Genomic DNA, 26,929 nt, shown 5'->3' with positions numbered 1-26,929 from the left:
CTTAATTTCTGCAAGAATTTGTGATAGAAAGCACACAATAGATTAAAATAATGTGTACTATTCCTTGTGCTACCTTAAAATTATGCAGCTGTTGCTTTTTGTGAAGATGAGTAAATATACCTTTGTTAAATATTTTTAAATTGAGGGATTTCTATTTTACCTCAATGTAGACAATACAAAATGTCTGCTGTGTACTCAAAACACAAATACTGATTAATTCAATTTTGTGGATATAGAATTTCACAGTATTTAGAGAGAGCTGAAAAAATTTGTTTATAAAACTTTTCTACATACACATTATAAAATCAGGTGTATATAAATGTTAAAATTGCTTAAAATAACTGTTTTCAAATAAGGTCAAACAATTCAGAACTCACTTATACATAAATGAAATACTAATTATAAATAATTATCATAAAATATATACTCTAACTCCCAATAAGATACAATCTATTAGCTTATTTTATTTCTGGGCTAATTTCTGAAAGGGAAAAATAAGATTTCCTATAGAAAACATATCAAGAGGTTGTTTGTTTGTTTTTGTCTATAGATTTTGTAAACTATGTCTACAAAATCTTTCAACAAGGCTTATACCAGTCAATTTTTCCTAGAGGAAAGGGATTCTACAAAACCAAGTTTCTCTAATATATTTAATTTTATCAAATTTAAGAGTCTACATAATTTTTTAGTAGCTAATTAGCTGTAGAACACTTTACACAATGCTCCTGAGGTGCAGCAACATTTGGACAATCTAAACCTTAGAAAGCAAGTAAGCAAAGTTTCTTCTGTTTCACATACTCTATCCCCATTCAAGGATGTCCTATTTTTTATTATTATTAACTTGGAAGCAAACCTAGTATTTCTCCTGTGCTTATTTTTATTCTCTCAATGCCTGGAAATGAAAGAGAGAAGCCAGGTGACTGTCAGAAACCAAAGACCAATCACAGCAGGAAATTATTTAGAGTATTTTTTGCCATTTGCCCTCTCTGTCCCCTGATCAGCTGCAGGAGCTGTGAAGATCACAGGGCACAGGCAAGATACTGAAAGCACATGTACTTCTGCAAGCAAAGTTCACCCTTGGGCCCCTACCCCAGCCATTCTTCACTGACTATTCAGTGATGGTAAATTTTAGAGCAAAGAAAGTCACCCAAATTCTATGGCTATATGTGAAATGAGAAGGGACAGTTTAAGAATATCTTAATCCAAAAATAAAAATTAATGTAACAAATTCCAGTAAGTGTGGCCTAAATGAAATATCTTTTCCAATCATTGTGAGAAGTGCTGTTTCAACACTGACTATTCATAAATCCTTCCTTATGCTCAGAAGCAACAATACCATTTGCATAAAGAATACAAGTTTCCTGAACAAATCTTTCTCAGACAATTTAGTCACAGGGGATTCTAATACACTCTTTACACAACACTTTGTGGCACACAAACTCGAAAATCACTGGTTTCTGTAGCATGTGAAAGGAAACAGTCATTCTGACATTCTCGCTCTCATATGAGCTTACCCTTTCATCGTGATTACCATGCAAAGGTTCTCTACTGGTCAAGTGGGTGTTACCAATAAGTAAATAACATATAGCAGAGAAAGATCACGGAGACAGACACATTTTATTGTCTGAACACTGCAAATAGGAATGCTTAGCTAACTCCCTTCTATGCTTGCTTTAGCAACAGTAACTGACTAGGTCAGCAAGAAAAATTGGAAATTTCAGAATTAGAAATTTATTAATATCATCAACTTCTAAAATTTGAGTTCCTAATCACAGAATCAGTTATATTTAGCACAAAACTGCAAAACTATCTTTTGTACAGAACAAATATATATATATCTTTACAAACTACTAAGTTGAATAAGTAGAATTTATTTTACATAAAAACCTTTATTTTCAAAGATTAAAAAATATATTTCACAACCTACTGCCTGCAATTTCAAATTTCCCTATTAACAAGGAATTAATCTACACTGGAAAGTCAAGGCTTTTAGTTAATGTGTCAGGGATTAGTTTTAACACAGGGTTTTTAAATAGAGGTGAGTTTGTATAGCATAATCCTTAGTCCCTAGAAAGCACTACCATAAATCTATGAGTAGAAAATTTTGTTTTTGTTAAAGAAGTATCTTCATATCTAAAATGTGACTTGTTTGTGCCTAGAAACGGTGAACTATAGGAGTATATTATTCCTTTGCACAGTTTGTTCATGGTGTTACAAAGTACAGTTCAACCCAAAAACCTCAAGCTATTATCTAACAACTACAGGCCTGGTGCACGAATTTGTGCACAGGTGGGGTCCCTAGGCCTAGCTGGTGATCAGGGCCAATGAGGGCCATCTCGCCCAGTCCTGATTGGGGCCTGCTGGCCAGGGGGAGGGATGGGGGGAGGTTGGCTGGCCCGACTGGGGCAGATCAGGGCTGGCCAACTTGGGGTAGGGACCAGCCAGGGAGAGAGGCCGCGGGAGGTTGACCGGTTGCAGGAGGTTGGCTGTGGGAGTGCACTGACCACCAGGGGCCAGCTCCTGCGTTGAGTGTCCGCTCTCTGGTGGTCAGTGTGCATCACAGCGACTGGGACCGGTCGTTCTGGTCATTCCGGTCGCTTTGTCATAACCGTCGCTTAGGCTTTTATATAGATAGATATCAAAACCAGATGAAATAGAAAATGGTTCAACCCTCAGCACTCTAGTGTCTTCCAATGATTCAAAATCATTCATATTCACCTTAAAACTCCCAGATTTATTTTAGAAGAGAAACTCTATTGCTTTTAACAAAGAGATTTTCTGGCAAAACCTATCCACCCTCATAGAAACTTGGGCCAGAATCATCAAGAGTTATCTTATAACTCAAAATACACTTGTTTTTTCCTTTGGAAAAAAACCAAAAAACATATAAACATATAGTTAAGTTTTCTTTCCACAAAAATACAACTGCAACTCACAAGCAGGACACTGGTAATTACTAAAGGTTGCTGACTTAGGTTAAGAGCACCTTAGGTCCTAATTTAAACGTGATCAAAATTATTACCATCAGACAAAGGATGAGAATCTGGTTGTCTCAAATGATGGAATAAGAAAGAAGGAAGGCCATGAGAAAACAGTTATAATCTCGAATGGCTGGATTTTAGTAGCATTCCTTGAGTAGTCAAGGTTTGTATGGGCTACATACTGCTTTATCCTTTAGAAGTAGCCCCAAATCCAATATAAAACTAAGAATCACTAAGATCAGAGATGCATAGAAGGAACTTATGAATTTATCTTTGCTTTATGGTAAATAGATTTACAGAAAATAGATTTACAGGGACACAGTAGAATTAATCAATCAAAAGTTGTAGGTTTTTTTGCATATACACATATGCAGAATAAGGAATTACTACTTGCTTTTCCCCATTTACTTACAACAAAAAGTAAAAGCTTTATAGTCAACTCAATAAGAAAATGTATAATATCTAATATATTTTTAGGGATTGCCAGATAACCTTATAAGCTATTTACTCCAACTGTCTTTGCTTCTTGCAAAGTTCATTTTCATTACCATAAATACATTAGGAACAGACTGACCTAACCTGAAACTAGGTGACAGGTGCTTTAAAAAGTCCAATCTAGCCCTGGCCAGCTTGGCTCTGTGGTTAGGCAGTGGTTCTCAACCTTCTGGCCCTTTAAATACAGTTCCTCACGTTGTGACCCAACCATAAAATTATTTTCGTTGCTACTTCATAACTGTAATGTAAATATCTGATATGCAGGATGGTCTTAGGCGACCCTGTGAAAGGGTCTTTCGACCACCAGAGGGGTCGCGACCCACAGGTTGAGAACCACTGGGTTAGAGCATCGCCTCTCATACCAAAGGAGTGCAGGTTCGATTCCTGGTCCAGGGCACAAACCTGGGTTGCCAGTTTGGGGCTTGTATGGAAAGGCAACCAACTGATATCTCTCTCTCTCTCTCTCTCTCTCTCACACACACACACACACACACACACACACACACACACATCGATGTTTCTCTCTCAAAAAAATCAATGGGGAAAAAAGCCTAATCTGCTTATTGATAAAACACACACACAGAAAATAAATGAATGATCGCTACTGATTCCCGTGATAGCTCAACAGACCCAGTAACTCCTCTAGATTAGTACAGAAAGAAGCCAATTAGTTTTATTTCATATGTAAATAGCATCATAAAGAGGTACAAAATATAATTCATTAGATTGCTTTATCCTCAAGCACAAGGCACACATTTTGAAAGTCACTTCAAATACAATTATTGCTTATGGAGCTCTCTCTCTCTTTCTCTTAGGCAGGAATTTTAAAAATAAATTCAAATTCATCCAGCTGTGTATATTCAAGAAATACCAAAAAGTCACAAGGCATAGTAAGATTCAGCTGTTCTCATCTCTCCAGTATTATCAATAGCACATAATGAGTTAGTTCATACATCATCACAGCTGTGCAGGCCAGCGCTAACTTGGCTAATTTAACTATTCCAGTAGAGTTCAGTCAGGAGTTGGCTCTTTTTTAAATAATCCATTCTGCAAGTCACATAGAAAAGAACATCCTATCCTCTTTATTATCATTAGTATGCAATTCTCCTGTCTTCTTTCACAGAGTTCCTGTGAAGTCATCTTTATTATCCTCTGCCCAGATTAAACACACACACACACACACACACACACACACACACACACACTTCTAAAAGAAATTAGCAATCGAAATCACTCAAAACTAAGACTATGACAAGACTCTAGGCATAAGTCATATCAAGTAAAATTCCCTCTTTTATCAATATGCCTTAATTCCATAAGAGGAGAAAAGAACATTGTCCTCTGAGAAAAATTAACCCTGGAGTTGGGCTTTGCAACTTTCTACTTCACCCTCCCACTCTCCTTCAAAACTTTCAGAATTAGAAATAATCACAGGCTATATTTTCATCTACAGATTAACCCCAAATTAAGGTTTGCAGAATGCCTCTTCTTTATGGTTAATAATAACTATAAGACTTCTGGCACACTTTAAAATGGATGTAATGTGAAAACCAATGGCGATCTTAGTTGCTAATGGGAGATTTGCACATCCTCCACAATTTCAATTATCCTCAAAGGTATTCTACAGTTAGTGAGGCTCTCTTAAAACTACTTAGACTTGCCATTTAGTATCATTTTCTAATAAGGATGAGTGCCTAAACTGTCAGAGACTATGTTTTCTTAATTGAAAACATAACATTCAATGTTGTTTTCTTAACTTCATATTTGGAATTTGGAAATTCTCCAAAGCCCATCCTGTGTGTAAAAGAAGCCTCGGCGTGTAAATACAGGGAGCTCACACATACAACTAGTTTCCAGTTGATGTTGGCAATGAACATCTGCAGATGTACAAAAGCAGTGTGGCGGAAAAGTAGGATTATATCATAATTTGGGGTGAAGGCAAAATTGGAAAATAATTAAAAATAATTTCATTATAATGAACCAAATAAGCATTTATTATTGAAATTCTCTTTATTAAGTGTATTTTTAGTATCTAGGCATCTTGATTAAAGAGGCAGAATGGACTTGTGAATTTATCTAACTCAACTTCCTTTCCAATTTCATTCTTGAGAATAAAATGAACCCTGTAAATCTAATTTGGAAGAATTTTATCTGCACAGCAGACCCAGAACTATTAACTTTCCCCAAGTTCCACACAATGAAGTATTATAGATATAGTATGTAATAATGATTTATCAAGTCATATAAAATACTGAACACAAGTAAGATAATAACTGTCATTCATTTTTCCTGAACCCAAAGACTGCTGGGATCTGACTTGGACATATACACAGCTGAACACACACTTCCTGGTTATGTGCAATCTGCACAGATAGACCAGCTTTACAGGCCTGACCACAGAGATTAATAGCTTTAGCCAAATAATGTGGTAACCATGTGAACCTGGGCTGCTCCAGCTTGTTTGTGAATCTCTCAGCAAGGCTCAACATGCCGTTATCTGCATCTTGTTGCCAGGAAACACAACATCGCTTTGGAATACAAGGAAAACCAGGTTGCAATGACCACAGGTCAACTTCCCAAAAGTCTAATTTTTGACACTTAGTTATCTACAATCTTATAACATTTCTTACTGTAGTCCATGGAGAACCTTCTTCACATTACTAATAATTAACTTAATGCTTTGCTATTTTTATCAGGGCAGGACAACTTACTACCATTACCAATGTATTAGCAACAATAATTACAATAATAATTCGCTCATACCTTTCCTCTCAAGTGTCAAATAAACATTACTTCAGTAAAACTGATTTGGAAATCAAGCACTCACTGCAACTACTTTATAACTAATTCAACAATATCCATGTCTATTCTTCAGCAAAGTAATTTTACCGAAGGACAAAATACCCAATATACTGCTGACCTAAGAGTTCCTGGATTCTCTCCATCAAAATACCCATCTTGCCTTGCTGATAATAACAGAACGTAATGTGTTGGACAATAATCCTGACCAATTCAAACAGAGAGAAACTTAATGTACCAGATGCTCAAGTACTCAGCAGACAGGAAATGTGCTTCGTAAGAGTGAAGTGGGAGGCTACTATTCTGCAGTTTCGCAATCTGGAGATGGGAAAGATAGAGTGGCTTTTGGAGTATATAAAATTAATTACCCTTTACATACCAATTAGAATTGCTAGCTCATGGGCAACAGAGATTTTAGACAAAGCCTTATTAAAAAGATTTTAAGAGAATGGAAAACATTGTTGTCTTCCAATGCTGGCTTTAAAATATGAAGTTAAAGTATTTAGCTTTATTACAGGATCTAAGAATTTCACTACCCAAGCAAAATAGAATCTTGGATGCATTCTATTATTAAGATAATACATTCATGATCAGGAAAACTACATTATTGATATAATCTTACTTTAATCCCAAGGAGTCTTCTATATAACAATGATGCCTTTAAACTTGGGCCTCATGTTGTTTCTCATCTTGTTCCATACATCCCTCCAATGTCCCTTTGCATCTCAAAATTCTAGTCTCATAGTTGAGTTGCTAATAAGACACAGATCTGAGCACTATATGCCTGAACTATTAAAAAGAAACCACTTATCTAATACTAAATGGGAACAAGAGAAGTTAAAAAAAAAAAAAAAAAAGACCAGGTTTCTGCAATGCCAACAATGCTTTGGCACCATGTTAGAAATACAGAAGTTGAACAACAAGATTAACGGAATTAAACAACTTGGAAATGGTTTACTGCCACCATTTGCTTGTTGACTCTCTTGAAGAGAGTAACCCAACTTATCTGTGAACAAAGATGACTCTCTCTCAAGGAAGTTTTTCCCCTGGACTTCTGGTCTAGGACACTCAGGGTCGTTTTCCTCTCTATGGATCATTCCTTTCAGTACTACACACATCATCAGGCTATTCATTATCTGTGAAGCAGTCAGGATGCCCTCATGGTCTCCCAAATCAGGTAGCATGTACAGAAGTGCTCTTTTCCCCTAAGTAATTTGAATATTTACTCTTGGTCATACACAAATAACTATTAACATCACACATTTTAACTCCTTCCATACTACAGGATAAACAACTTAGAAATATAAAGATTAATGTTATTATGCAGCCATTCTTGCACTAGTAACTTTACATGTGGCAACTATCATTTTCTTCTTCACTTTTAAATTCAATTAAAGAATTCAGATATGAAAATTTCAGTTTCCTATCAGTGAATATTGCTTAGATATCCATACTAAAAGAACCAAATTACTTATATGTTAACTGTTTTTATGTAAATGATAAACATATCCTCTACTCATTGTTAAAAGACTCATTTTTTTAAAAAGTATGCTGAATTGCAGAATTTATTTTACTATAAGATAAATAAAATAATAAACTTAATGGCAAAAAGTTTTAAGGAAACTGAAAAACAAATTAATATGCTTGAACAGGATTCATGTTTGGAAGAAACTTCTGAATCATTCACAAAAACAGTTTGTACCATTCAAAATCAAGAGGGCCACAAAAATCTCCAAACAATACTATTTTCCTTTAAAAAGTAGCAGCTACTCAATATGCAAAACTTGAAAATTAGATATATTAGGTATAAGTCTAAGGTTATAAGACTCATCATGGATTTTCTTTCAAAATCAAGTTCTCCCGTATGATTAAAATTGTATTTGATTTACAACATTCAATGTACAGGTAACTTCTCAGTCATATACATATTGCACAGAGTAACATCTGAATTGTTCAAATCATAAAAACTTTATTGTCTGGTTAGGTAAATAGCCTTCATTCAACCACTATGAAAAATCAGTACAGCACACAGCCAGAAGAATAACAGTGGAAAAAAGAATAAAACCTGTTAGTTATTTAAAAGAAACTACCCTACTAAGCTTTTAACCTCTTTACCTTCTCTATAGTACTTAACAACAGCTTTAAAGAAGTTATAAATACATACCCATACTTCATTCTCATCCTATCATTCTCTGGGTTACAGTAAAATCTTTCCAAGTGCTCCTGGGAATCATTGGATACACTCTGCCACTTTTGAGTAGTTGTCCTCTTGATCTGCCAATGATAGGGCAAGACCGTGTGGTGTTTCAAACAATCCCTGCCATAAATACACATGCCTTGCAAAAAGTCCATGCAAATTTCAATTTCGTTCTCTTGGTGAGTGTGGTACTGTAGCTGGTTCACCAACTCAAATACAAGATCAAGGGAGGCCTCCTCACTTTTGTCCTGAAAGAGCTCGGTACTCAACTTATCACTGGTGTCCAAAATGTATTGAATTGTAAAACTGCTGTCTTGGAAAACCCCTGGAACATAATCCATGACTTTGTCTATGCAGTCAGGACTAACGGGAACATCACTTGAAACTGGGTGCAAAAGGGCAGTCTGGAAGTGCCCTGCTGTAGAATCAGCCACTGTCCCACTAATGGTTTCTGATGGAAAGTTGTGATCCTGGATTGGAATCACTTGTTCTGGAGCATCAGTAGAAGGGCGAGTTTCTGGTATTTGGTCCCCGACATTTGTCCCCTCAGGAATCAGGACAGACATATTGTTTTCTGTTGGTGGACAGGATGTGTTGATTTCCAGGGGTTTTTTCACCATAGGTTCATGTAAGCTGTTCTCATCTGCATCCTGGTTTCTGGATCTAAAAACCCCACCAAGTGAGCCAGATTCTAGCAAAGTGTTTAATATTGGCCTCAAAGACCTCAGGGTTCCAGTTCCCAATCTCTTCTGATCCTTTTTCTTAAAACAAGTCTTCAATGGAGTGATCTTCTCAGAGAGTCTCATTTGGCATGAAAAGTCATCAGGAGGAGAGGGAGGCTGCACTACACAGTCTGGCTCAGGTTCGGTGGTTTCCATTTCCATAATGTGGATTAGCTCCAATTGCTCCTCAGAGTCTAAAATCCTACCAGGAAAGGAAAGAAGATGATCGTTTACAAGCTGACAACAACTGGATACCATTCATTCATCAAAATGTTTAGTTTTTGTCTGTAAGTTACTGAAATCACTCCTCTTACATTGTATTTCATCTTTTTATATTTTATTGAGAAATCAAGGCTCCAAAACAGCCAGGGCTATGCCCACAGAAGGTAAAAGTAAAAGAGAAAGAGTATTTTAGGCACTTGAAATTTATTTGTGGACTTAATATACAATTTGTACTTTTGCTGGGGTATGAATTTTTACTCTAAGTCTAGGGTAGAATGGGAGGGGGAGAAATAAGTGTGTCTAACTGATGACAGCAGGGAAACCACATCTTCACTGCTTTGTGGTTCTTTTCAGAGTTATTTATCGCCTTTCTCATGAGGTGACAAAACTGTTTCTTTGTAAAAAAAAAAAAAAAAAGGTTCATCAAATGAAGGATAAACTTCAAAGTTAAATAGTGAGTGAATTTGGGGTGTGAGGATATACTCAGAAAATAGGGTCTCTCAAAATGTTATATGGGAGAAAGCCAGGAGCCTGTTGAAGCATTTCTATTCAGTTAAATCCTTACTTAAGGTCACCTGTGACTTTAGGGAAAACAAATATAATGAAACCAATTTTACCATAGGCTAATTGTTATAAACAAGAGTTAAGTTCATACAACCAAATGATATTTTTGATGACCTGCTGTGTTCAGAAAGTTTCAATATAAATCCCAAAGACATTAAGGGTCTACTTTTGCAATCCCCAAAACATTACCACTGCTGGAGGAGGAATACCAGGGCTTGTTTAGCAACAGAAAGTAAATCAGCAACAACTACAGCACACACTGTTTTAGAAACCAAACACAACCTCATAAAGAGACCCCTTTGTCCTTGTCTTCAAAAAAGTTACACATGTATTTTTTAAAGGCAAATAAAGGAATATTGTAGAAAATAACATAAGAATATAAAACACAAGCCACATTTTCAGATTCCTTATGAACTACTGAAAGAGAATAAAAGTTCTTTCTTTAAGGAATCAGACCCTTTGGGAAAAAATGGAACAAAGTATAAAGCAAAGGAAACTTTGTAAAATGACAAATGGTATCTACTCCATAATCTAGCACTCATTAATTAATTCTGAAAATATTTATTAAGCATTGTGTCGGGTGTAAAAGGATTGGTGATGAGCAATTAATATTCTTCTCTCTTATCCAATGGACTGAAAGAGATATTTGATGCAAGGGCCCATGACTTCATCAAGCATGCAACCCAGGTGCCCATTACAGTGCCTAACACAATGCAAACAGTGGGTACTCAGGATATGTTTTTGTCTGAATAACTGAAGAAAAAGAACCTGAAGTGCCTAGTTCTATTCGTCTTTATGGGTCAACAACAACACAAAAATAATAAAACTGAGTCCCCTGAAAAGTGAATATTAAAGGTCTAATTGGATTCTTGAATCTGTGCGTGTAAAAAGTGCATAATGATCAAACGCAGAAAAATGATTTAAAAGAAAAACAAAAACAAAAAACCTCCCACAAGGTGTTAGCCTCCAAGATAAGTACAAAAGGAAAAGGTAGAAAGAGTTCAGTGTGAGCTGCCATTGTTAGGGAAAAGCTTCACGAAGAAGGAGGGACTTGACAGAAGACATAAATCAACTGGAAAGCGGCCAAGCCAGGCGTTATTATTCATCATTCAGTGCTCTTGCCTCAAGGCACAATTGGCACAGACTGTGGTATTCCCTCTCCGCCACACCAAACCGGCCTGTGCCATCCTCCACACACGCACGCACACACACACGCGCGCGCGCGCACACACACACACACACACGCACGCACACCCTCCTATCACACCCTCTCCGGGCACAGCAGACCTTAAGCCGATCTTGAGTCACACACTTCAACTTTTCCCATGATTGTCCTCTGTCACACTCGGAAATAAACCTGAGGCGGCAGAGACCTGGAGGAGTGGGGAAGTCAACAGAACCTAGTTCCTCAATTAAAGTTTGCATAACAACAAACAGAGACTGGCAGGGCACCTCCTGGGGTCCCCCTCCGCAGGCCCCCCCCCACTCCTCCCCTCACCTCTAGGTGCCCCGATTTCCCGGGCACGCTCGGCTCGGAGCCCGCTCCACGGGGATCGCCGGCTCCAAACTTGGGACTCGGAAGGCCAGCCGCCGCTGCCCGACACCCCGGCGCCGAGCCCGGGTCCGAGCGACGCCTCCTAGGGCCGCGGCGATCCGCGCAGCTCCGCACCCCCCGGCCGCGCCAACTCGGCGCAGCGCGGCTGAGGCGCCGCCAGGCTCGGCCAATTCGGTCCGGGAGTCCCGAGCATCTCGCCACCCCCACCCCCCACCCCAAAACCCTCGGTCTAGCCTCCTCCCCGGCCCGGGATCCCCTCCATCCCAGAAGCCACTCACGGGGCCTTCCAGTCCACTCTTCACCCCCTCAACCGACCTTCCCCAGAGGATCGCTCCGCGGGTCTCGCAGGATCGCAGAACCGCCCCGTGAAGCGCCGGGGGAAAGTGGCCGCCGCTTCTCGGGAAGGGCGACGAGGACTCCCGCGCCTTCAAAGTTAATCCGAACAAGCCTGCTAACTTCTGGGCTGCAGGCGGAACGCGGGGCGGCCGGAAGGCTCCCCGGGCCACCGTGCCTCCCGCTCGGGCTGCGGAGCGCCCCCGCGGGGGAGGCCGCCCAGACGCGCCCGCGCTGACCCAGGCGGACAGGGGAGACGCCGGCGACCCTGACCAAACCCTTCCGCGTCTCACTCCGGTGTATACACCTGCCAGAGGCCCTAAGTGACTACGAAGTGTAAACCAATTCCATCTCGATGCGGACGGGATCCGAGTGAACTCGGCACACACACAAAAAAGCACAATCTAAGTAGCCATCGCCCTCGATCCTTGAGAGTCGCTGCGGGGCCGGCGCCCCCTTCCTCGCCCGCCAGCCCCGCCAGGGTCCCTCCCCGGCTCCTCGGAGCTCAGCCGGAGTCCTTTACCTCAACCGGCACCCTGAGAGCGCCGACCGCAGGAGCCGAGTTGCGGCGCCGCCGATTCGCGGACAACGTCCGCACGGGGGTCGGCGCGGAGGGCAGACTCAGGTTTCTAAGGGTCGCAGGCTGGGGACGCGGTGACCGGCGCCCGAGCCATTCCGCCGCCGCGAGCACAGAAAGCGGCGACGGCGCTCCCGACCCAGCTTGTTCGCCTGTCACCTCGAGCTCTGCTTTAAAGTGGCTTCCGGTCGCCTGCTCTCCACAGCCCGGCCGAGGGGGCGGGGCCCGGGCGGGGGTGGGGCTTCGGGGCCGGGCGCTCACTGGGTGCCGGGAAGGAGCCCCGCCCCGTCCGCGTGCGCGCTCGCGAGCAGGCGCGCCGGGGGTTGCCGCGGCCGCGCGCTCCCTCGAGGGGGCGTGTCCTTTCCGGGCGGCGCGGGCCGGGAGGGTCCCTGTCAACTTGCTTCATTGAGCGGGTGGCGGTGAGGAAGCGTTGCGCTCCCTGTGGGGCGGGCTCCACCTGCCTGCGGTTAGATGGAGGATCACTTTGTTCCGAGAAATCCCGGGCGTGCGAAGGAGGATGTGAAACGGAACGGCCCGTTTCTGTGCGGTCGGCTTTGTTTATTTGCCTCCTCCTAAGACGCCTCCTGCCCTGACGCCGCCGAACCCCAAGGGGCGGCAAACGGCTGCTATGGCCGCTGCGGCCAGACGGGGTCGCCAGCTCCGTACTCAACGGCCCGGCCCGGCAGCACCAGGGATCGCCTGCCCCAGCCGGGTAGAAGGCATATTCCTCTTTCAGGTGACCTATCTTTGGGGTTTTTTGACGGAAAGGCGCCGATAGATATGTTTTAAAGCCCACAGACACCGTAGTAATTAATTGACACAATACTTGTCGAGCGCCTATTGCCCGGCGTGTGCTAGGCTTCGGCCGCAGCTCTGATCAGCCCAGACATCCACCAGGCAGCGTGCAGGGCACCACATCCTCTCCTCTGAAACACGTGCCCCTCGAGACTCTGCCGGATTGTCCGGATTGTCAAATGCCTTTCTGGTAAGTCCATACATTGAATAGCTTGTCAGTGGTGGAGGAAGAAACACGTGAAAATCATATAATCTCTGTCTATAGGAAGGAAAGGCCCTGATCAAAATAAAAGAAAGTTAATTATGGCTTTATCCCCAACAGCTGGCAGAGAGAGAGAGCGAGAGAGAGAGAGAGAGAGAGAGAGAGAGAGAGAGAGAGAGAGAGAGAGAGAGAGAACAATACAGCTTGCAAAAAGATGCTCTCGGCCTGTGGCCTGAAAAATAAAACTGATTTAATTCCATAATTTGGAGGCTTTCTGGGTTGGAAAAGCCAGCTATTAACCTTGCCAGACATGGAAGCCTATAAAAATAGGAGCTGAGAGGTGGTAGTAATAGATATATGGTTCCAAGCCTTTCTTAAACTCTTCTAAACCAAACTGGGTGACAAGCTCTTCTAAATCTATTCAACAAAGAATATTTATTTATTTATTTATTTATTTATTTATTTATGAATTTATTTAGCAAACAATAGATTAAAGGAAGGCTTATTTCAAATTGCATCAAGGCAGAGCCATTAAACTCAGGTGGAAATGATATGGACAGGATACAGAGGCTAATACAGAAAAGACAAGATTTTTCAGGCTTAGAAACTGATTTGAGGCAAGCTCTTCGTCATGCCTACTCATAGACAGAATTGCCTTCGAAGCACATTTAAATGGATTTTACTGTTTGCTTTTATTGATCTAATCTGTTGTCTTTCTTTTCACGCCTTCCTTTGGATTACCTACTTTTAATTGTATTTTCCCCCAACAGTTAGATTTATTTGCTATACATTCTTTATTCTTTTTGTAGTGTTTCAGTTATTTGTTGCTGTGTCCTAACCACCTCAAAACTTCATGACTTAACTCTTATTTGCTCAAGATTCCAGATTCTTTGGCTCAAGAACGCAGTCAGGCCAGAGTGCATGAGCCACACATCTGCTCCATGATCCCTTGGGGCTCAACTGGGGTGTCTCAGATGGTTGGGGCTGGCTCAGGGAGGCCTGTGTGTCTTGGGCTGTTGGCTAGATTCCCTGGTTTTTCTCTACATGGCTTCTCCATGTGACTAACTTGGACTCCCTCACAGCATGGTAATTTCAGGATCCTGAGAGGGAGCATTCCAAGAGAACAAGCCTCAGGGTGCAGGCCTGTGCTTACTAATGTATCATTGGCCGATGCAAGTCACATAGCCAAGAGCAAATATGGCAAGAGGCCATGAATTCGGAGGTGTGGTTCATTGGGGGGGGGGGGCATTTAGATTAAGGAGAGATCAACTTAATCCAATTAGGGATTAATTAAAAGTTTATTCCAGGGTGTAGCTCTTGGGGATTCCAACTTAAAATCTTTCCCCACCTCCCCGGGTCCTGAGCTCAGAATTTTCACCCTCCACTCCCCACCCACTGCCCTTGAGAACTTCACAACCTCTCCACTACTGCTTTCAGGATGTCAGTTGTCTCAGAAGGTAAAATGGCACCAGATTCTGGACTCATTCAGCACTCTTAGATCTAGTCTCTTCCAACTACTAAAGTTTTAATGCTCCAAAATGTACCCTCCACAATGTCCACCTCAGATGGGACTCCTGGAAGACAATAGAATAGGAAGATCCTCTTACAGAACAGAACCAGGAACTGACATATTAACTGGCCAAGGGCATGGATTCCTTGCTATACCAGTAATTATCCAGCAGGATTTGGTATTTCTATGGGCCAGAGACCACTGTGTCTCCCATTTTCCCCTTTCCTGAATAGTTGTTTTACCAACATTCTGTTCTTGTCTATCCACCATTGCTTATTAGGATTGTTGAGGCGGATAAATTTTCTTTAAATATTGGTTGCCAGATCCACACTCTTGATGGGAAGTACCCCACATCATCAGAACTTCTGGATTCTGGGCTTGAGCTCATTGCAGTAACTGGATGAGACTTTGAGAGTGTTTCTCTTAGGGAGGGGATGAGTGTATTCCTTATATGAAACGAAAGGGCAGACACTGCTTGTTGCCCCTATCTATTAGAAATATCCTGACACTTTTAAAAAAATGTTTTTATTGATTATTTTAGAGAGAGAGGAAGGGAAAGGGATAGAGAGAAACATCAACTTGAGAACATGGATTGGCTGCCTCCTGCACACCTCCTATTGGGAATCAAGCCAGAACTCATGCATGTGCCCTGACTGGGAATTGAAATGGTGACCTCTTGGTTCGTGAGTCAATGCTCAACCACTGAGCCACACCAGCTGGACTATCCTGATACTTTTGTGGGGGATGGGAGGAAGGATGGCAATGAGCTTAGCTAAAAAAAACTCGTTTCATTAGATCCCATACTGATATGGGTGGCCATGGGATATATTTCTAGACATGTGAATATGTCTAGAAAAAAACATTTTTTCTTAATATGTCTACTACCTCAAAACTCCATTTTATATCCTTTTTTTCCCCTTCTAGAATGAGGATGGAGGTGGACCTCATGACAAAAATGAAAATGAACATGATGTGGAAAATATGAAGTTGGAATCTACAAGATAGGGATGCTGAGCAGAAAGATACGAGTTTGGGTCACTCGACATCTTGAAGCTGCTGCAGCAGTTCTAGACTGGCTACATCTGGACTTACTTTTATGTCTGAAAAGCCCCAATTTGGTTTTCTGTTATGTGTAGCTAAAAATTTTCTCAGCTAATACATAAACTATCATGTTGTCTTCCAACTATTCTTCCTGTTTGCAGGCTCTACCAGTTGGATAAGTAATATGATATAGCATGTGAGAGATATAAAAGCTGTCACAAAGCAATACATCAACTCCTATAGCACTTTTTGCCAATTCTACACTTATACCAAATTATATGATTAAGAAACATGTTTATTAAAGAAAAAATAGAAAGTAGAGAGGAGACCAAAGAATCTAAAGTCCCATTTTAACATTTTTCTATAGTTGCATCTTGTTTTATTTAAAGATTTTTTTCTATTGTAACATCACTGTATAGTCATATTTAACTTAACACTATATGATAACTTGCTTTTCATGTTAACACAGTCTTTTAAACAAATAGCTGTTGAATATTCCAAATAAATATAAACAAGTTTTACTTAACTGGTTCCTTATCATTGAAATTATCAATTCACTTTAAAAAAATGTTTGTATTGATTTTTAGAGAGAGAGGAAGGGAGAGGGATTGAGAGAGAGAAACATTATGAGAGAGAAACATCATCAATCGGCTGTCTCCTGCATGCCCCCCACTGGGGGTCGAGCCCGAAACCCCGGGCATGTGCCCTGATTGGGAATTGAACTGGTGACCTCTTGGTTCCTGGGTCAACACTCAACTGCTGAGCCACACTGGCTGAGCTATCAATTCACTTTTAAAAAATCATTTTTTCAATGAGTATCTAATACATTTAAGTCACTGGATTAAATATTGTAAGTACTCATACATGAATAAGTGCCTCCTCTCTGAATGCTCTTCAAAACTGCAAAAGGTACAAATATATACATGCAACATATAGTATATAGCATATGTATGTGTATACTTTCTATATGTGGCCCAAAGCCATTTAATATTTTTAAAATATGCTTATAGGACTGAAATATTCTAATTTCCTTTGCACATATTTATTTTATCACTCTGTTTTCCTTGCCTGCTGGATTTGCCTTAGCATTACTGATCAATAGAGTACTCCCCATGAACAACTTATTAATGTAAATGCCAAGACTACATACTTGATATTTCAAGTGACTCAAGACCTCCTGTTTCCCTGCTCATGAACAGGGTACATGCTATAAAGTATAAGTATCAATATCAGTTGCTTTCTGTTTTCGTAATTGTTAGTAATAGTTATTTCCCCAACATCCTTCTGGTGCAAAGATAATCATTTCTGGTTACTGTACCAAGAAGGAAACAGTAACTAACGTGACTCAGAGAGCACAGTGAAAGACATGAGATTTGCAAACAGAGGCCTTGGCTCTCAGCAATGCTGTACTGAGATTACATGGAGAATGCAGCCACACTGCATAAATGGCAGATTGACAATTCCTTATCTATGAGTGCCAAGTCCAAGCTATAATGTTTCCTGGTGATGTATAAGGACAACTTATTCTTTAACTCAACAGAAGTTTATATGTGCATGTATCTAATATATCCAAAGTAAAGGAAAAGTCCAACTGTTATTTAGACAACGGAATGACTTGTTTTTAAACATTCTATTAATGAAAATTTTGTCTTGATGCTGTTACTATTGGGCCAACTCTAGGGACTTATTTAAACAAAGATTGCCTATTTCCTGGAAAGGGAGTTCTGTACTTTGGGGATTCTAGGGCAAGAAAAGATTTGGCTGAATGTATTCATATCAAGTGGATTTTAAATATGGTGTTTATGGGAGAAGATTGGAAAGTGCTGCTAGAGAATATGTCAGAGCAACAAAAGGTAGAGAATTTATTTAATCAGCATGAATTAAGGGTGAATTAATAAAATGCTCAGGGCTGGTTTTGAGCCTGACATGAAGTACTTTGATAAATGTAAACTTCAGATTCATGTTTTCATCAAGTGATAGAATATTCACTTTGCAGACCATTTCTGGGTTTTAAAAATACTTCTCCGTTATAACCACTTCTCTCATGAAACTCACTTCTCTCTGCCTCTGCTGAGGCAACAAGGTGCCTCTGTCTGGAAAAGATGAGGGTACAAGGCCTACTGGAAAATAAAAAGATAAAATATGAGTAGGATGAGTTCTAAAATGCATCTGCCAGTTCACCAAAGATGCTTCTTGACTTATGATGGGGTTATATCCTGATATAAGCTGAAAAATTAAGTCAAAAGTACACTTAATACACCTAACCTACCAAACATCAGAGCTTATCCTGGCCTAACTTAACATGCTCAGAACACTTGCATGACCCTACTATAGGGCAAAATCATCTCATTGCTGCTGTCCAGCACCATGAGAGAGTATTGTACCGTGCCGAGCCAGCTCAGCCAAGGGTTCTAAAGCCTGAGTGAGGGCAGCGAAAGGATGAAGAAACGACAGAGAATAAGCTGGGTCTAGGTGGATCTTCCTGTGCCTGGCTGAGGCCACACAGAGAGATCCAGAGGCAAGCTGAGCCTTTATTTTATAGCCAGAGGTAAACTAGGTAGTGGTCACGATAGTTACACAGTTCCTGTGAGTTTCACCTGTTTTGACCATAGTTACACTCCCTGCACTTCCCTCAGCGCATTAGCTTCCCAGATAAGATCTAGGGAGCGTCATAAGGTCAAGCCTAATTATGCTAAGAGGACTGTGCCCTCTAAACTGGGACTTGTTTGTGGCTTTGCCAACAGGTCAGTCCGAAGCTTAACCCTATAGCCGCGCCCTACATTGTATCACATATTAGTAGCCTGGGAATAGATCAAAATTCAAAATTTGAATTACAGTCTCTCCTGAATGCATATAGCTTTTGCACCATCATAAAGTTGAAAAATAATAAGTCACACCATCAAACATGAGGACCCTCTATATTCTGTTTTTGTTTGACTTTTAAAAAAAAAATGTTTTTATTGATTTTTTAGAGAGAGAGGAAGGGGAAGGGAGAAAGAGAAACATCAATTGGCTGTCTCTTGCACACCCCCTACTGGGGTTGAGCCTGAAACTCAGACTGGGAATCAAACCGGTTACCTTTTTTTGGTGCATGGGATGATGCTCAACCAACTGAGCCACACCGGCCAGGACTGTACTCTGTTTATCTAAGACTTGCATCTGTAAACTGCCTAATCACTTGCCGGACTATTCTTATCTTCACAGGATAGCTAACTGTGCTCTTTAATCCCCTTTAGTTTTGGACCTGTTTGTTGATTAATTCCCATAGCACATAAGCAAAGTGCTGTCTGATCTAACTGGTTTTGATTCTTTTTGAAAGGATTCTCTTAGAGAAGTCCCCAGATGTTTTCCAGACCATTCATTCAGTTGATTCAGCACACATTTATGGGTGTGTATGTGCCAGGCACTAGTTATGCAATGATGACTAAGATAGTCCCTACTCTCAGTCATTTTCATATGGTGAAGTCTATGAACTGATTATCCAAGTCTCTTGGGAAAGTCTGCTACAGATTCCCCAGCCCCACCCTAGAACTTCTGAGTGAAAATCTGAGAGGGCATGACCTGGCCGATGTGGCTCAGTTGAGAGCATCGTTCAGTGCACTGAAAGGTCAAGGGTTTGATTCCAGCTGGGGCACCTATGGGAGGCAACCGATTAATCTTCCTCTCTCACATCCATGTTTCCTTCTCTCTCTCTCTCTCTCTCTCTCTCTCTCTCTCTCTCGCTCTCTCTCTCTCTCTCTCCCTCTGCTCCCTCCCTCCCTCCCTCCGTCTTTCTCTCTCTCTCACTTCCCATCTCTCTACAATTAATGAACATGCCCTCAGGTAAGTATTAAAAAAAAATTCTGAGAGGGCAGCGAATTCTGCACTTTGAAGATGTTCCCTAAGAGCTGCTGTTTTAAGTGCTCATAGGCTTTTAAAACCCTTGGGGTTTGGGTAGGAGGGAAAGGAGACTTGGAGGGTGGCCAAATAGGAAAACAAATACTCTATAGTAGTGTGGCAAGTGCTATAATAGAGGTGTACCTGCATGGTGTTAGGAATATAATATAGAGAGGAGGAATTAAGCCTACCTCTATTGTCAGAGGAGAGAATTATGCAGCAGATTTCTTGAAGTATCTAGGATTACTATATCTTAGAATGTTAAGAACTTCAGCTGTTTCTACTGGGAGTACACCTAAATTTAATAGAGGGGGAAAGTTTTTTTTTTTTTTTAAAAAATGAATTCCCAAGTAGTTTTCAAGACAATCTTGAAAATCATGTGCAGAGATCATCCGAGTTAATAGCATTTCTAACTTGTGTGGATTTATCCTAAGGATATAATTAGAGTTATATGCAAAAGTTTGGTTACAAAGCTGTTCCCTGCAGCAAATAATTTGTGTCCAACTGCTCATTTTGATCGAATCCCAAACTCAGTTCTCTGTGAGACAATTTCCCTGTCCCCACTTCTTATACTGTCATGAGACATTTGGGGCTATAAATACTTTCTATTTTTGCTGCTTAGGCTCTGCAAAGCCAAAACGCTGTAGTAAAAACTTTTTCTGGTGTCAAAAATAGAATTTAGGAATTTAATTTATCATTAGCTCTGACTAGCCACACTGGGCAGGACTATGTGCATAGTAAACTCAATATGATTTTGCCAGACTGGACATCCCAGCCATTCACTGATGAGAGATGTTCCGATGCCCATCTGCCTTTCATCTCGGACTCCTCCACTAGGCAGATAGATCCCAGACCATAGATTTTCAACCTGAAAATCTTTTTTCCAGTTTCTATCAAAACACAATCTCTCAGGTGGGGCTTGTGTATTGAATAGGGTCTCTTATTTATCTTTTCCTCCCTGGTTTCCAGGAGAGCAATTGACATTATCAGGTAGCTAATGACCCCATTCATTCAATACAGATTTATTGAGTCTTTGTGCTGTAGGTACTTCTTAGTGATAGGGATATGGCAGAAAATAAAACAAATGGTCAACTTTCACCAACCTTCAAACGGGGAGAGATAGACAGGTGGTATCAGGTACAGATGAAAACTATAAGAAGAAAATATTGTAAGGGTGTGCAACAACATAATTTATCAAACAAGGACATTTTGAGAATAATTACTTATAATTACTATGTCAAGACAATACAGATGAAATCAGGACTATCCTGGAAAACCTTATTCTAGGAAAGGCATGAACGAGTCCTGTGGGTAGGGAATGAGGTACTTTTTAAAATTGATGTGCTGTTCAGGAAGGGCATTTTCTGAATGGAAACATTTAAGCAGAAGCCTGAGGAAGATTAAGGAGCTAGTCATGATGATATTGGGGGAGGGGCATTCCAGGTAGATGGAATATCATGCAAAGTCTCTGAGGTAGTAGCAAGACTGGCATGGCAGAGGAAAATCACAGAAGCCAGTTTGATTGGAGTGAAATGAACAAAAGGAAGTTCTGCTGAAGAGGTCAAAGGGGTGGCCAGAGGCTATATTTTATCTTTTGAGCCCATGGTAAGGACTTTGGATTCTACCTTAAGACAAAAATCTATATGATTTACATTTTAAAAGGACAACTCTGGCTGTTGTGTGTGAAGGAGTATTATACGATAGTAAGAGTGAAAACAGGGAAGATCAGTTTATAGTCTAGGCAAGAGATTATGGTGGCTTGGACTAGGGGAGTAATGGTGGCAGTGATGAGATGTGATTAGATTCTGGACATGTGCTGAGGGTAGAATTGAGAGGCTTTGCTGGTGATTTAGAAATGGCATATGAAGAAAACTGAAGAGCCAGGGATGACCCTTCAGTTGCTTGAGCAATCAGAAGAATGAAGTTGTCATTTATTGAGATGATAAGGATGATGGGAATTAGACTTTTGGGAGCAAGTGTGGCTTTAGACATGTTAAGATTGAGATATATAAAATGTCCAAGAGGAGATGGTTAGTAGGCAGTTGGATAATGAAGGCAAAAGTTTAGGGGAAATTGGGACTGTTTGCTGCCATTTCTAAGAATATCCCCATTTCTAAACCTACATAGCAAACATATTGGGTTTTTATTTTTAATGTATTTTTATTTATTTCAGAGAGGAAGAGAGAGTTAAACATCAGTGATGAGAATCATTGATCAGCTGCCTCCTGCACGCCCCCTACTGGGGATCGAGCCAACAATCCGGGCATGTGCTCTTGATAGGAATCAAACCCAGGACCCTTTAGTCCGAAGGCCAAAGCTCTATCCACTGAGCCAAAGTGGCCAGGGCTAAACGTGTGTCTTTTAAAAAGAGGACTGTATTTGCAGAGGAAGATTTAGTTTCACAAAGTGTGGAAGTGAGGTGTTGCCGAGTGGTATGTCGACACATTTCATATTTCTCCAGCAGAAAAAAACTGTAATCCCTATAAACTTAAGCTAATTTACAGTTACCGTTACCCAACTGTGTCAGCGAAGACCCCATTCAGGAAAGCTAAGAAATCACTTTGAAACTAAAAAAGTAAAATAGCTATTGTTTGTGTATTCTAGAGACCTAGAGAAAGAAAAATAGCCAATTCCAAGACAAGCCTATTAAAATACAAAATACAAACTTGGTACAGGAGTATACAGGTTTCTATTAATGTAAGCCAAAATCTGGTTTTAAAACAAAAACCTATAATATGAATTAGAGTTCTCATTATTTATTGACTTCTTACCTACAAATTTTAAAGAAGCAGCTGTCTTTTATTTTCAAATGCAAAACAGATGGAAATTCACTCTACCAGGGAAATCTATAGTCAGCAAAAGAACATATTTGCAACATTATTTGCTGTATTATCACCTGCCTGAGACTCTGTCTTTCATTTTTGACTTTCTGAAGAGTTAGCCAAAATGAAAACTAAACATCAGAATGGCTTTTTCTCAAGAATCAGTGTTGTTTACATTGAAACCAAAGTAACTCTCGGTTTGTTCCAAAGTTTTACAAAGTCACCAAAAAAGCAACACTTCTTTGGTTAAAAATAACTCTCTATTGACATGAAATCAACGTGACCATAGGAGGAATGGAAATCGAAACTGGTGTGTGTGTGTGTGTGTGTTTAAAATCAGACTTCAAAGTAAAAAGCCAGGAAATTTCAGCTGCATCAACAAACCGTAGCTGCAGAACTGTTGGTGCAAATAAATGGGCTAATTGCATAGATAACTGACCCAGAAAAGGACTTTTGATTGACAATCATTTTTATTCTTTCCTCTATTTTATTGAACACCTGTTACAAGTAGTTGCTGGGCATGCAATGGTGAGCAAAACAGACATGACCCCTGCCATCATATAGCATATGAAGAAGACCGAGATTATTCAATTAATCATTCAAATCAGTGTATAATTGCAAACTTTAATAAGTGCTTTGAAGAGGAAACTGGGTGCTGTGACTGACCTACGTAGGCCGGGAGAGTCAGGGAAGTTCTTGCTGAACATTTGGCTGAGCTCTGGTAATTAGTAAGCATTAACTAGGTCATGAGGGAGGTGATGGGTGGGAGCAGTTAACAGTAGTCAGGAGATGGAAACCACAGTGCAATGCCAGAATTGTAAAGGTTGAATGATTGAAAATCATAAATTTTGCGAAAGAGAGCCACTGTATCTGGAAAGCACCAAGCAAGATGGAGAATGGCTGGAGATGATTTGGGGATGAAGACCATTAAGCTTAATAAAAGATTCTGAAGAAAACTAAGCAATCATTGAAGTGTTTTAATTAGGAAAATGATATAACCATCTTTTTATTTTTAAAAGTCAACTCTGGGGCAAGGAGAACTTTCATTTCCAGTAATGGATTAGGTAATTCAGGCTAATACTTTTACCAAAAAAAAACCCCAGAGAAGTTGGAAAAAATATTTTTTAAATCACTCGTAGAGCTAGCACGACAATGAAATAAGATCTAAGAGAAGAAAACACAGAGAAGTGAGCAGAACATTTAGAGCTGCTTTTCCCAAGGAGGTGACTGGGAAGCTAAGCAGAACTTTTGACAGACTAATAGGAATAAGGATACAAAATTAAAGTTTGAGGAAGGTCAAGGGGCGTGACTTCAGGTTTTGGGTTTGGGACCCAAAGGACTACATTGGGAGTAAAGATAAACCAGAAATAAGCCAGCCCTCGCAGCTTCAAATCCTCTGAGGTCTTCCAGTTGGATTAAGGAGACCTATCATTGCTAGTAGCCTTAACCTCTTTCCAGAAGCAAATGTAAATCCTCCTTGAAGAAAGATGATATTATTCTAGAACTCAAACTATTTTTACAATGATCCAAATACCATATATGGTACTCAACTAAAAATAACCAGGTGAGCATTCACAAACCCATGGGACATGTCAAATGACACACAGATTAAAGGTCCTCCTACTGGCAAATATAGGGCACACATCACCTTAACCAAGTATTTGAACTTAAGATGAGCACTAATAGATATTATATATCATCTGATATGATTAACAGAGGAGGACAAACCATCATTAATGTAATAGTCTTGTCAAAAAATATATTTTCAAACTCAGCAAGCATCTACTGAACTTTAATTATAGAGGTAAGGCATATGTTGGGAGCCATGGAGAGTAAGACCTTAAGATCTATCCTATCTAATAAAAGAGAAACATGGTAATTAGCATACGACCGCTACCCTTCCCATTGGCTAATCAGCGAGATATGCAAATTAACTGCCAGCCAAGATGGTGGCCGGCAGCCAGGCAGCTTAAAGCGAACATGAGGCTTGCTTGCTTCAGTGACAGAGGACTCCAACATTCCCTGCCTGCCTTGCCGACCTCTGAGTTGCAACTCTAAGCAACTATGTTACAAATATAGAAGCTAAACAAAACCCCAGAAACCTGCTTTAGTCGGCCAGGCTTCAGCCAGCAGGATCGCAACATTGTTTCAAATACATAAGGTAAACAAAGGCCAGAAGCCTGCTTTCAGCAGCGGAGGCCTAAGAGCTGGAGCCAAGCCTCAGAGATAAAGCTGGCCCAGAATTTTAAAAAAAGAAAAAAAGGAGCGGTTGGGAGCTTCAGTCACCCGCCAGCCTGAAAACAGCCCTCAGCCCCTCACCCAGACTAGCCAGGTACCCCAGTGGGGACCCCCACCCTGAAGGGTGTGTGACCAGCTGCAAACAGCCATCATCCCCTCATCCAGGCTGGCCAGGCACCCCAGTGGGGACTCCCACCCTGATCCATGACACCCTTCAGGGCAAACCAGCCGGCCCCCACCTGTGCACCAGGCCTCTATCCTATATAGTAAAAGGGTAATATGCCTCCCAGCACCGGGATCAGCGTGACAGGGGGCAGCGCCCAAACCCGCTGATCGCCCTGCGGCTCTGTGTGTGACAGGGGGCGGGGCCACAACCTCCCTATCCGCCCTGCTCTGTTCCTGACAGGGGAAGGCACCCCAACCCCCTGATCAGCCCTGCTCTGTGCCTGATAGGGGGGAGCTCCCCAACCCCCTGATCACCCTGCGGCTCTGAGTGTGACAGGGTGCGGCGCCCCAACCCCCTGATCGGCCCTGCTCTGTGTGTGACAGGGGGCGGTGCCCCAACTCCCCTATCGGCCCTACTCTGTGAGTGACAGGGGGTAGCTCCCCAACCCCCCTGATCCGCCCTGCTCTGTGCGTGACAGGGTACAGAGCCCCAACCCCCCTGATGGGCCCTGCTCTGTGAGTGACAGGGGGGAGCTCCCCAACCCCCTAATTGGCCCTGCTCTGTGAATGACAGGGGGTGGCGCTGCAACCTGCCCATCGACCCTGCCTTGAGTGTGACAGGGGGCGGTGCCCCAACCCCCCAATCGGCCCTACCCTGAGCATGACTGAGGGTGGCATCACAACCTCCTGATCCAATAAGGCAGTTGGAGGAAAGAAGTTCCAGAACATAAATATTTAATCTGCTCTAAGCATGAGCCCGACCAGGGGCTGCACCTAGGGATTGGCCTGCCCTCTGCCACCCAGGAGCAGGCCTAAGCCTGCAGGTCGTTATCTCCCGAGGGGGTCCCAGACTGGGAGAGGGCACAGGCCGGGCTGAGGGACCTCCCCTCCCCCTTAGTCCACAAATTTTTGTGCACCTGGCCTCTAGTTATAATAATAAAAGGGTAATATGCTAATTAGACTAGATGACTTCCGGACATTATTCTGGATGTCTTTCCTGATGAAGCTGAGGTGGAGGGAAGCCAGTTCCGGTCCTGGGTGCCTGCTGCCAGCTAGAGTAAGGAAGCTTGGGTCCTGGGTGCCAGAGGGAAGCCAGTGCCAGCAGCCAGGGGAAGGAAGGCCTACTTTTGCACGATTTTCATGCACTGGGCCTCTAGTATCACTATAAAATAGTTGGTGAGACAAGCCATCCATTAAATTTATATTACAGAGTTATTTTTTTTTCCCAAGACTAAAACAACAATATTTCAACCAAAGATTTTTATTCCAAACGCCTACCTGGTCATTCAATATTCTAGCACTTTTCTGTATAAACTAGGGGCCCGGTGCACGAAATTCATGCACTGGGTGTGTGTGGGGGGGGGGAGTGTCCCTCAGCCCAGCCTGCCCCCTCTCACATACTGGGAGCCCTCAGGCGTTGACCCCCATCACCCTCCAATCGCAGGATCGGCCCCTTGCCCAGGCCTGACGCCTCTGCCAGAGGTGTCAGGCTTGGACAGGGGACCCCCATCTCCCCCTGATCACTGGCTCTGGCCCCGGCCCAGGCCTGAGGCCTCTGGCCCAGGAATCATGCCTGGGCAGGGGACCCCCATCTCCCTCTGATCGCTTGCTCCACCCCCCGCCCAAGCCTGACGCCTCTGACCCAGGCTTCAGGCCTGGGCAAGGGGACCATCATATCCCCCCAATCCCCGGCTCCGCCCCCCGCCCAGGCCTGATGCCTCGGCCAGAGGAGTTGACCCTCATCACCCTCTGATCACCAATCACCAGATCGGCCCCTTGACCAGGCCTAACACCTCTGGCCTAGGCGTCCGGCCCGGGCAGCGGGGACCCGCAGC

General features: G+C 41.9%; 1 protein-coding gene and 1 long non-coding RNA gene across 4 annotated transcripts in view; one reads left to right on the top strand and one right to left on the bottom strand.

The window, feature by feature from the left end:
• TIPARP (TCDD inducible poly(ADP-ribose) polymerase) overlaps window positions 1–12,608 on the bottom strand; it is a 29,699-nt gene extending 17,091 nt beyond the window's left edge. Inside the window, exons 1-2 of one of the 2 annotated variants that reach the window (XM_059686876.1) lie at window positions 12,392–12,608; window positions 8,440–9,396 (exon numbers count right to left, since the gene is read on the bottom strand). In XM_059686876.1, coding sequence (XP_059542859.1) covers window positions 8,440–9,356 — 917 coding nt within the window. In that variant the 5' untranslated portion in view covers window positions 9,357–9,396; window positions 12,392–12,608. Of the gene's footprint in view, window positions 1–8,439; window positions 9,397–11,850; window positions 11,982–12,391 lie in introns of those variants that run through there. The other variant, XM_059686877.1, reaches the window with a different exon arrangement.
• Window positions 12,609–12,654: 46 nt separating this feature from the next.
• LOC132230044 (uncharacterized) lies at window positions 12,655–16,081 on the top strand. Of its 2 annotated transcripts, none has more exons than XR_009451793.1 (2): window positions 12,655–13,181; window positions 15,877–16,081. It is a non-coding gene; the product is annotated as an uncharacterized LOC132230044 (long non-coding RNA). The 2 variants fall into 2 exon arrangements; XR_009451794.1 differs by having other exon boundaries at window positions 12,655–13,430.
• Window positions 16,082–26,929: the final 10,848 nt, after the last annotated feature.

Source organism: Myotis daubentonii, chromosome 3, assembly GCF_963259705.1.
Source record: "Myotis daubentonii chromosome 3, mMyoDau2.1, whole genome shotgun sequence".
Lineage (NCBI taxonomy): Eukaryota > Metazoa > Chordata > Mammalia > Chiroptera > Vespertilionidae > Myotis > Myotis daubentonii.
Note: the sequence above shows the minus strand (reverse complement) of the source record. Positions and strands in the feature narration are given on the sequence as shown.